At 37.8% G+C, this 12,600-nt stretch overlaps 1 protein-coding gene across 5 annotated transcripts in view; it reads right to left on the minus strand.

Moving 5' to 3' along the window:
• Positions 1-12,600, minus strand: part of ERLIN1 (ER lipid raft associated 1) — a 41,756-nt gene that overhangs the window by 18,386 nt on the left and 10,770 nt on the right. For 3 of the 5 annotated variants that reach the window (XM_086377267.1, XM_086377265.1, XM_086377264.1), the window contains 2 exons: positions 10,236-10,361; positions 8,155-8,228 (listed from right to left, as the gene is read on the minus strand). In XM_086377267.1, the coding sequence (XP_086233393.1) occupies positions 8,155-8,178 (24 nt within the window). In that variant the 5' untranslated portion in view covers positions 8,179-8,228; positions 10,236-10,361. Of the gene's footprint in view, positions 1-3,757; positions 4,287-5,585; positions 5,771-8,154; positions 8,229-10,235; positions 10,362-12,600 lie in introns of those variants that run through there. The other 2 variants (XM_086377268.1, XM_086377266.1) reach the window with 2 other exon arrangements.

A 12,600-nucleotide genomic window follows, 5' to 3' on the forward strand; every position in this document is an offset into this window, starting at 1 on the left:
ACAACAGACTGGGTCCAAATAGGAAAAGGAGTACGTCAAGGCTGTATATTGTCATCCTGCTTATTTAACTTATATGCAGAGTACATCATGAGAAACGCTGGGCTGGAAGAAGCACAAGCTGGAATCAAGATTGCCGGAAGAAGTATCAATAACCTGAGATATGCAGATAATACCACCCTTATGGCAGAAAGTGAAGAGGAACTAAAAACCTCCTGATGAAAGTGAAAGAGGAGAGTGAAAAAGTTGGCTTAAAGCTCAACATTCAGAAAACTAAGATCATGGCATCTGGTCCCATCACTTCATAGGAAACAGATGGGGAAATAGTGGAAACAGTGTCAGACTTTATTTTTTTGGGCTCCAAGATCACTGTAGATGGTGATTGCAGCCATGAAATTAAAAGACGCTTACTCCTTGGAAGGAAAGTTATGACCAACCTAGACAGCATATTCAAAAGCAGAGATATTACTTTGCCAACAAAGGTCCGTCTAGTCAAGGCTATGGTTTTTCCAGTGGTCACGTATGGATGTGAGAGTTGGACTGTGAAGAAAGCTGAGTGCCAAAGAATTGATGCTTTTGAACTGTGGTGTTGGAGAAGACTCTTGAGAGTCCCTTGGACTGCAAGGAGATCCAACTAGTCCATTTTAAAGGTGATCAGTCCTGGGTGTTCTTTGGAAGGAATGATGCTGAAGCTGAAACTCCAGTACTTTGGCCACCTCATGCGAAGAGTTGACTCATTGGAAAAGACTCTGATGCTGGGAGGGATGGGGGCAGGAGAAGAAGGGGACAACAGAGGATGAGATGGCTGCATGCCATCACCGACTTGATGGAAGTGGGTTTGAGTGAACTCCGGGAGTTGGTGATGGACAGGGAGGCCTGGCGTGCTGCGATTCATGGGGTCACAAAGAGTCGGACACCACTGAGCGACTGAACTGAATGGATTTCCTCTATCTATTGAGGAAATAAATTTTTAGGGAAAAGAGTCTTCCTTAAAAGACCTTTCACAAAGCTCTTAAATGGAATACTTTTGTTTCCTTTCAAACCTGAAAGTCAAATAAACAGAAGAAAGGCAAAATTTCAAGATTTAAATTGTAAAGTAGGAAATAGTCAAAAACAAAAACAAACCCTGGTGGGTATATGCAACTTAATATAGTGGACAATAAATGAATTTATCACTTCCTAAACCTGCAATCACTCAGTACTGATTACAAATAAATAGCCCAACACTGAGGAAAAACAAACACCAATTAGCAGGTTACATTCTTTCTCCATAGAATCTTGCTTAGAACAAAATCTGCGTGCCTCTGCAAACACTGTTTACTACACAGTTTCCCTAATCATAGTGTACCTTGGCATAATTATCTATGAAACAGGATAGTTTTGGGGTGCAAAGGCCAGGTACAAAAGCCCCTCTGTGTTCCGTTTCTTTTTTGTACAAAAAGGCTTTAGTCTCCTGGGTCTGTCCTGTGTTCCAAAGAACAAACTCAAGCAGTCAAGAAACAGTAATTTATAAAACAGGGTCAAGGAATATATATAACAACCTGATGCATATCTCTGACTCATTCTGCAGGAACTAAGGCCCTCACCCAGGTGGAGGATGGTGACTACATGCTAAGCATGAGCACACAGACCCCCAGATTGGTTGGCACAAGAAGATCGATGATTAATATTTCTGGACTATTAACCAGAAAAAAGTCATGCCTCCTACAACCCTTACCTCAAATGTTGCCTTTAAGAACTTCCCTTAAAGCTGTTGAGGAGTTTGGGTCCTCTGAGCATCAGCTGCCCACTCTCCTTGCTGGATCCTGCAACTAAACTTTTATTTTGCTGCAAACAACAACTGTCAGAGTTTGCCTTTCTGTGCCATGGACACACAGCACTTACATGGTTACATCTATGTGGAAAATCCAGGTTCCGAAGACTGATTTTTCTGTATTAAGGACTTGACCTCTCAGAAGTGTTTGATTTTACTAGCTAAACGTCCTGTACCACCCTCCACCTGACTGCACGTGTGTGCGCACACATACACACACACACCACCTTGCTGATCTGAAGGAACTTTTAATTTCCCTCTGAAAATTGGTTGAACTTTTAAACAACAAGGATTTTAGGCATGAAGCCTTCATTTAGGGCTTTTGAAAGAAAGCTTTTAAAACTTCTAAGCAACAAAGCCTCCCCTCCATAAAAAAGCTAGATCTGTGCATAACTGAGGATGATCATAACTAAATATAAGAATTAGAGTGAAATGGAATAAGAAGCTGGGGACCATGGTAAAAAAACCCTCAATTTTCACGCTGAAGGTTGAAGCATGTGAGGTTATGAAGAACTCAAGGACATATCCAGAAGACAAAGAAAAATTCAGAACCAGAATTGGTTAGAGATGCCTAATTTCCCTATGTGAGTACCAGAAAGACAGGTGACCTCCAGTATGATTCAGAGGGAAGCAATGGCCACGTATTTTCCTAGTCTTAAAAAGTAGCATGAAATAGAACTGTCTTCTGAAGACTTCTATCTTGCTGTGTGAGGCTGAAGAATGTACTACACACGTGTCAATCTTGGGAAATCTCATAATTTTCAAATATGTGAAATATAAGCACCTATTGATATAGAGACCATGAATAATTTGCTTCATAAAGAGATTTAAGAAATAAAATATACCCCAAACAATGGTCAAATACACAAACACACACAGTGAGTGACGAAAGAGAAAAAGGCTGATGAAATGAGTATGTCTATTGAAACTGAACCCTGGGTCATAAGCACATACTTGAAACCAAAAGCCAGCATATAATATAATCATTGCCTTAAATAGCATAGGAAAAAAAAAATCAAGAATTTTTTCACCACTTCAATTTGCCACAGTAGTTGTTGAAGAAGAAAAAATGCAGGGTTTCCCTAGTGGCTCAGTGGTGAAGAATCTGCCTGACAGTGCAGGAGACACAGGTTTGATCCCTTGGGAAGATTTCACATGTCACAGAGCAACTAAGCCTATGAGCCACAACTACCGAGCCTGTGCTCTAGAGCCTGGAGCCACAATTCTGAGCCCACATGCTGCAACGGTGAAGCCTGCATGCTCTAGATCCCTTAATCCACAACAAGAGAAGCCATGGCCACGAGAAGCCTGTGCACAGCAACTAGAGAGAAGCACCTGCTTATCATAGCCAGAGAAAGGCCCTCACAGCAACGAAGACCTAGCAAAGTCAAAAAATAAAATTTTTTAAAAAGAAAAGAAAAGATGGGGTACAAATATAGAGAAGGGAAAAATTAAAACACTGAATGTTACAGAGAAGGTTCACTCAACAAGTATTAATTGGGTGCCTAGTCGAACCAAGTACTGTTTGTTTCAACCACTGTGGATACAGCAATAAACAAGGCAAGACTGTGCTCATGGACTTTAAAATTTTAAAAGAACAAAAAGACAGTAAATAACAACAAAAAGCATATAAATTAAATTTCAGACAGTTATTAGTGTTATGTGGAAAATTAAAATACTAGATTGGGAGCAAAGTCAACATTTTTATTTTGGCATAATTACATAGCTTAAAAAATTCTAGAGAAATTCATAAAGTTTTCATCAAGTAAAATAAATAGCTCCAGAGATCTACTGTACAGCATTGTACTTAGAGTCAATAAAATGTACACTAAAAATTCTTTTTGTACACTTAAAATTTTAAGAGGGTAGATCTCAAGTTAAGTATTTTTACCACACGTACACACACACACACACACACAGAAATCTAAGGAAATTAACCAAAAACAATTACTAAAGATAGTTTATTCAGCAAATCTGTGGATATACAATAAAGTCATCAAGAATTGTTTGCATTCCTCAATGCTTAAAAATAGACTACACATTTAATAGCATTCAGTTCAGTAGCTCAGTCGTATCCAACTCTTTGAGACCCCATGAATCGTAGCACACCAGGCCTCCCTGTCCATCACCAACTCCCAGAGTTCACTCAAACTCATGTCCATCGAGTTGGTGATGCCATCCAGCCATCCCATCCTCTGTCGTCCTCTTCTCCTCCTGCCCGCAATTCCTCCCAGCATCAGAGTCTTTTCCAATGAGTCAACTCTTCACATGAGGTGGCCAAAGTACTGGAGTTTCAGCTTTAGCATCAGTCCTTCCAATGAACACCCAGGACTGATCTCCTTTAGGATGGACTGGGTGGATCTCCTTGCAGTCCAAGGGACTCTCAAGAGTCTTCTCCAACACCACAGTTCAAAAGCATCAATTCTTTGGTGCTCAGTTTTCTTCACAGTCCAACTCTCACATCCATACATGACCACTGGAAAAACCATAGCCTTGACTAGACAGACCTTTGTTGGCAAAGTAATATCTCTGCTTTTGAATATGCTGTCTAGGTTGGTCATAACTTTCCTTCCAAGGAGTAAGTGTCTTTTAATTTTATGGCTGCAATCACCATCTGCAGTGGTTTTGGAGCCCCCCAAAATAAAGTCTGACACTGTTTCCACTGTTTCCCCATCTATTTCCTATGAAGTGATGGGACCAGATGTCAATAGCATTAAAGTTCATTAACTTTATGAATATTAATTTAACTTGGTATATGGGTTTCTCACCTAAGTCAGAAATTCTAAAAGAAACAAAAATGATAATATAAATGAAGTCATAGACTATATTCCTAATTTTAAAATGTACAAGCCAATTTAGGTACCTGGTATGCCTTGAAAATATCAGTAATGAAAACTCATCATGTAGAGTTAACTGGCAGAAATATCCAAGGCCATTCTTAAAGACAATGTATCTTATCGGAATTTTTAAAGTGACTAAAAAGTTGAATTATCATAACCATAATGTAACATGTTAAAGATAGGAACACTGAAAAATAGCCTTTAAGTTTTAAAAATGCATTTCAACTATAAGTTATGTTATAAAATAATAAGTTATTTTATAACAAGACTAAAGCAACCAAAAAATGGAGATCTTGATCTATCAGTTTAAAAACATGAATATAAAGTGATATTTTTTTCATTCAACAACTTTTAATAAAAACAACAAATAAATATACCTAAGTTTAAAAGATCCTTTTTCCTGCAATGCAGTAGACAAGTAAAAGTGAGAAAACAAGATAGGAGATTACTGCAGAAATTCAGGCAAAAGACAGTACTTGGTTTAAGGAGGTGGCAGAGATGTTTTAGGTGGATTCGGTAGAATCAGCAGAATCCAGGGACTAGATATTAAGGGCAAGAGAGTTGTCAAAGATGCCTCCCATACATTTAGACTGGCCTGAGGCTAAGAGGGAACCATTTACTAACTAGAAGAAAAAAAAAGGAGAGCAGCAAATTGGATGGGAAAAGATGAAAGGCTCAGTAACTAACTAAAGAATAGGAAATAGAAAAAGCAATGGAACAGAACAAAGTCTAAAAAACAACTTTACCATATAACAAAATTTAGCATACAATACCATTGGCATTTCAATCAAGGAAGACAGACGGGCATAAATTATTCAATAATTACTGTTGTTAATAATTGGGGGAGGAACTGAGTCCAACCTCACAACTAAAAATGAATTTCAGATGAATTAAAATTTTAAACCTAAAAATACAACATAAAAGTAGAGAAAAAATGTAATTTCTGATTTTATTTAGATTTTTATATTTTAAAGTTGGTGAAAGGCTCTTAAAAGCATGCTGCTGCTGCTAAGTCGCTTCAGTCGTGTCTGACTCTGCACGACCCCACAGACAGCAGCCCACCAGGCTCCGCTGTCCCTGGGATTCTCCAGGCAAGAACACTGGAGTGGTTCGCCATCTCCTTCTCCAATGCATGAAAGTGAAAAGTGAAGGGGAGTATTTAAGAGTTACCATAATTAACATACCAAAAATAGTTTAAGTCAATGAGAAAAACAGATAAAAACCAAACAATGAGCAAACATACATCCAAGGATATTCAATAATTAACACAAAATACCATACACATTTTCTCCAACAGGATTTAGAAACATGTATCTGCTAATTATTTGGGTACAATCACACAATCAAATGTATAGAAAACAACAGCTCATGAACACTGCTGATGAGAGAGTGCAGGATGCTAAAATTTTTCTGAAATGCAGTTTGGCAATATGTACCAAAAAGTCCCCACACAGGGGATACATTTTGACTCATCAATCCTACAATTAAGAATTTATCCTGGACTTCCCTAGTGGCACAGTGGGAAAGAATCCACCTGTCAATGCAGGGAACACTGGTTGGATCCCTGGTCTGGGAGATTCCCCATGCTGCAGAGCAATGAGGCCTGGGGGCCACAGCTATTGAGCCCGCAAGCCCTAGAGCCTGTGCTCCACAACAAGAGAAGCCACTGCAATGAGCAGCCCACACATCGCAACAAAGAGCAGTTCTGGCTCACTGCAACTTAGAAAGGCCTGCAATGAAATGAAGACCCAGCACAGCTTAGTCATCACAACATGTACATAACAGTAACAACTGGAAGCCACAGGGATTAAATTAAAAGGTTAAAAGTGATGATGTAGCGAATCTTACTTGTGACTTGAAAAGACACATATTGTTGGTGAACAAAATGGTTAGGGTATGATTCCACTTTAGTCCAACACTGGGGCAAAGAATATGAATAGGCAATTGACAGAGAAGTGCAAATGGACAAAGATTAAATAAAAAGATGTCAACTTATTAACAATTAATGAAATGCAAATCAAAGAGAGATATTCAATAACTTCACATGTATCCATGCATCAAAAATCAGCATGTCTGACTGCTTCACATGTTGACGAGGTTGTGGAGAAACAAGTATTCACAAATACTGCTGGTAAGAATGTAGATTTATACAGCCACTTTGAAAGATAAATTGTACATACAAGGAGATGTGTCAGGAATATTCACTACACTATTGTTTATTAAAGGCAAATTGGAAACAATAGGGAAATAGTTATGCAATATAAGGCGAGGAACTATAAGGGGTTGTAAAGAAGAATGAGCTAGATCTCCTAGTAACAACTTGAGCAGAATGTAAGAATCTGTGACATTCACATTATCTTTAAAATTGAAAAGCTACTCCAGAACAACCAAAAGGGTTTTACAAAGTTAGCTCTGGACATTTCAAGAGACCCTGTAACTTGTGCAGCTTCCCCTTAGGCAGCCAGCAGAGATGACACAGCAAGGGGGAGGACAAGGGAAATAATACCCTCAGACTTGTTTATGAGATTGCTCCTGATCACTCAGAGTGAATGCACACTTCTTACAAGCAGTATGATCCAGAAACTGAGGAAGCATATTAGAGAAGTCATATTCACCACTTCTCCGATAATCCAGATCCAGAGTCACAGCTTTCCAATGTTATTGAGCATGACTACAGTAGAAAAGGCATCTTACAGTGACACCCACAATAACACCTACCCCACACACTGACATCAAAAAAACAAGTTTCACAGAATGATACTTAAAACTTACTACAAGCCATGTGCCCGGGTTTCTTTTCCTGTTCAATTCCATTTTATTTAAAGGCTAGTCATAACCCACTAAAACTGATTTTAGAACCTAATAATGGATTTCAACCCACTCTGAAAAAATACTGATCCAAAAAGCAGTTTTTCTCACTATTCTATCTCCCAATGCCACTGCCACCATCACACCACCACTGAATTCATCTGTTACCTTGCTTTTACTCAGGTCATTCCATCCACTTCCTTATTGCTTTCCCTCATATAAATCCTAGTAATTCTTCTAGACCTATCAAAATTCCAAGCCAGTCATTTCCAGGCAGACTTTCTTGAAATGTTCTTTTAACTCTTAGAGCAACAGTCATCCAGTCAATTCATCTGTCAATGAATACTTAGGGATATCTACTTTGTCTGGAATTATTGTTCGAATTTTATACTTGAAATTCTTTTTCATAATCTTACTGATGCCAAGGATCAGTCTTACACTGACTTAACACCATTACTGTATCTTAATAATGCCTCACACATAGCAGTATACAGATTTTATTTCCTGCAAGAACCTCAGTTTATCTGTTCCAAGAGTTCAGAAAAAATTCTACCCATAACCTAAACTGAGAAAGATAGACTATAAATTACCAAAGCACTTCAGTTAAATAACTGCTGAATAAACAGTCCTATTCAAGGACGATTAAATTCAAAGCTCTCAAAACTCCCAAAGAATTTCCCTAGGAGAAGGGCTTACCTGTATGGTGAGGCCTGGGGCCATGACGTTTAAATCTTTCTGCAGAGCTTGCTTGAGGTTTTCGTCTATTTGATCTGTTTTTGAAGCCAAGAACAAGAGCTCTATGACACTCAAAAAAAGTCTTAACGCTGTGCTAGCCCTAAAACAAAATCATTATTAGATCTAAAGTTTCCATGGTATTCTTCTTTTATAGAGCTTGAACCATGTCACACACATATGAAAACAAATAAATATATATATAAATGAGAAAAAGTGTGAGGAATTATTGGACAAAGAAATTGAGGAAAGATGATAAGCAGCCATTGATGTTTATCCAATAAGTGGAGGATCTAGGTTTCTAATGTCTTAATTCAGTATTGTGACTTAATATGTGTCTCAATTCTCTAAAAAAATAAATTTCTATCTTTAGTCAATCTTTATCCAAATTCTCAAATAACTAAATTTCATTTCTATGGAACTCAGCTGATTATTTTAGATTTAGAAAGAGAGAGGGAGGGGGAAAGTTCCTAGAGCATACAAGAATAAAGATGTCACTTCACCTGAATTGATAATTCACAAATTTTTCTATCCACCTCGTCAGTACTTTCCCCATTATTAAATAGCCAGAAATGTGACAAATAAGAAAAGGCAAAATTTTCTCAAACATCATTCCAATAGTTCGTAATCATCAAAGAGGAATCAACTGATAGATTTCTACACTGATAAACCATTTCTATATCTGCCTCTAAGAAATTCACTAATAATTCCAGAAGAGAGAAGTAGGCAGCCAATAGCAGCAACCCAACCCCTGGCCAGAACTTTCACTATCACAAATGAAATGTAACTTGTACATAAGAGAATTAACATAGCAAGCCTGAAAACTACTATCCGAGAAAGGCCTATTCGCAATTTGGTCTCTGACTGTCACCTGGGGTTGTGGTTTTGGAGAGCATTTCATTTCCACAATCCCCAGGACTGGGAAGAATGACTTCACTGTGCCTAAATTGTTTATTCAAACTATGTATTTTATGCTGAGCATCTACTTTTCTTCTGGAATATTGGTATTGATACATGCTAGGCAGAGGGTACCTACATGAACAACTTCCAGAAAAAATTCTGGGCAGAAAATCTCTAATGAACTTCTCCAGCAAACATCTAACATGTGTTGTCACATTTCAAAGCTGGAGTAATCAAGTGTATCCTGCGTGACTCCACTGGAGAAGACTCTTGCAAGCTTGTGCCTGATTTTCTTCAGACTTCACCACGTGCCTTTTCCTTTTGCGATTTTGCTCTGTATCTTTTTGCTGTAGTACATCTCAGCTGTGAGTATAATTATATGGAGTCCTGCTAGTCCTCATCAAACGTGGAGGTGAGTCTTGGGAAACTGCAAGACCCAGGTTCTAAATTCCCCAAATTATCTATTAAAATAGCAACAAAGCTTGGCTTCCCTGGTAGCTCAGCTGGTAAAGAATCCACCTGCAACGCAGGAGACCCTGTTTCGATTTCTGGGTCAGGAACATGCTCTGGAGAAGGGACAGGCTACCCACAGCAGTATTCTTAGGCTTCCCTGGTGGTTCAGACGGTAAAGAATCTGCTTGCACTGCAGGAAACACAAATTTGATCCCCGGGTTGGGAAGATCCCCTGGAGGAGGGCATGGCAACCCACTCCAGTACTCTTGCTTGGAGAATTCCATGGACAGAGAAGCCCACCGGGCTACAGTCCATGGGGCCCCACAGAGTCGGACGCAACTGAAGAGACTGAGAGCGCACAAGCAAAGCTAGTTTTTAGTAAATTATCATGGCATAAATAGAATATTGTTAAGAAATGAATCTTTTTCCAATCTGTACCAAGTTATACACTATACATTTCAGAAAATGGTTATCATTCTTAAAGTATCTTAAGTAACAATTTGCTTAATTTAAGCAATTTTAGCAAAGAAATTTTAAACTTAAGATAAAGAATATTTTAAACACAACTGCTCTATTATAAACTCAGAAGAAATGCACAAATAACACATTATTAATATTATTATAGCCTTCACAAACAAGTTGAACAAGATTTCTAATTGGTTATTCATATATTTAAAACAAATAAGACTCACCAAACAATTCAATGTAAACTTCTTGAAGTGTATGGGCACTGCAAAACTGGTTCAGTTCATGGTGGATTTTATTGAAGATTAAGGTCTTGTCATAATCTGCAGTGTAGTTCTTCACGATATCAAACACTGGAAGAAAGGTACAATTCATGTTTACCTGTGTATCCTCTAATTCAGCCAAGGAAAAAGTTAGTTATAAAATATACACAAGAAGTGCCAATGAAACAGCGAAAACATGGAACACAACTCTAAGCCTTGGTGTGTTCCTTAACATGCTTAATATTCCACATATTACTGCATTTGCAATTCTAGTAAGCAAACTTTGAATTCCATACTAAGGAGAGTATATATTATCTTGAAGGTAATAAGGAACTGTCAAAGTTTTTGAGCAAGGGCATGACACTATCAGACTGTACTTTGGCAGCAGAGTGAAAAATGAACTGTAAGGCATAGAAATCAGAAGCAGGCAAAGTATAAAGAAGCAATGATTGAAAAGCCAAAGTTTAGATAAACAGAACCTGAACTAACTGAGGAACAGTGGAAATGAAAGAGGGAAGTAGCTCCAAAAGGCCATTTTCAAAAAGGCAGTTTTCAAAGGTTGGGGGAAAAAAAAAGATGCTAGGCTAGAAGGGAAGGAAGCTAACATTTCTGGGCCAGGCTTTATGTCTGGCAATTTATATACTTCCTTAACACACAATTCTCACAAAAAATCTAATTTTGCATAGTATAAAACTGAGAAACAGAATTTCAGAAATGTGCCTAAGGGAATATATTATACCATGCCAGAACCTATGCCCTTATTAAAACATGCTGCTTTCTCCCTTCAAATCCAAGACGTGCTCTACTGGCCTTCCTATGGAGAAAACTAGAACTAAACTGCAAACCACAAACAGGTCATCAAATAACACTCGGTGACTAATTCATTCTCTTGGTCATTTACAAATGAGTCAGTGATGCAACAGTTTCGTCTTTATCTCTCGCCAGAAAACAAGCAATATCTCCCCTTCTTCTGTTTTTTTCCAATCATAGTCCATTCCACTGATCTGTGACCAGGGGAAATGAGAAAGTGAAGTCAAGTGAAAGTGTTAAGTTGCTTAGTCATGTCTGACTTTTTGCAACCCCATGGACTATAGCCCTCCAGACTCCTCTGTTCATGGAATTTTCCAAGCAAGAATACTGGAGTGGGGTGCCATTCCCTTCTACAGGGGATATTCCCAACCCAGGAATTGAACCCGAGTCTCCTGCATTGCAGGCAGATTCTTTACCATCTGAGCCTCCAGGAACACCCTTGTGACCAGGGAAACTAGATTATAAAAGACAGGAAAATACTTAGTTGCTGAAAAATATAATCCAAATCCACTTGATAGTAACACAGCTTGCTCTCTGTTTTGAAATTCTTTTGCTATTTGTGCCTGTACCAGTGACATGAAATTCAGCAAGACCTTACATTCCTATATATATGTATTTTTTTTTTTTTTTAGGTCAGTATCATGCCTTCTCAAGTGGGAAAAACAAACAAACCAACCCTTAAGGCAAAGATCTAACTTCATGGTTTTGAATTGTTTTTGCTGAACACAGTATCCTGATATTGTATGTGTGCAAATTTTAGTAATAAGGATAATTATTAATAAGTAATACTTAGTAAGGAAAAGTATTACTACTAATAAATAATAAGGATAATAAAATGACAGATTTTTTTAAAATTTATTTTATTACAGTATAGTTGATTTATAATGTATTAATTTCTACTATATAGCAAAGTGATTCAGTTATACATATATACACATTCTTTTTCATGTTTTCTTTCATTATGATTTATCACATGATAGTGAATATAGTTCCCTGTGCTGTACAGTGGGGTCATGCTGCTTATCCATCCTTTATGTAACAGTTTGCGCCTGCTAATTCCAAACTCCCAATCCACCCTCCCCCAAGGCAACCATAAATCTGTTGTTTCATAATTTGTGTCATATTTTAGATTTCACATGTAATTGGTATCATACCATTATTTGCCTTTCTGACTTTACTTAGTATGATAATTTCTAATCCATCCATGCTGCTGCAAATTGGCATTACATCATTCTTTTTTATGCTGCATAGTATTCTATTATATGCATGTACCACATCTTTTTTAATCCATTCATCTGTCGATGGACATTTAGGTTGTTTCCATTCTTGGCTATAGTCAATGGTGCTACAATGAACACTGGGGCATGTATCTTTTCAAATTATAATTTGTCTACGTACATGCCCAGGAGTAGGATTGCTGGATCATATGACAGGATTGCTGGTCTTTTGAGAAATCTCCATATTGTTTTCCATTGTGGCTGCACAGATTTACATTCCTACCAACAGCATAGGAGGGTTT

Source organism: Bos grunniens, chromosome 26, assembly GCF_055505025.1.
Source record: "Bos grunniens cultivar Pamir isolate PY7600 chromosome 26, Bosgru_T2T1.0, whole genome shotgun sequence".
Taxonomy (NCBI): domain Eukaryota; kingdom Metazoa; phylum Chordata; class Mammalia; order Artiodactyla; family Bovidae; genus Bos; species Bos grunniens.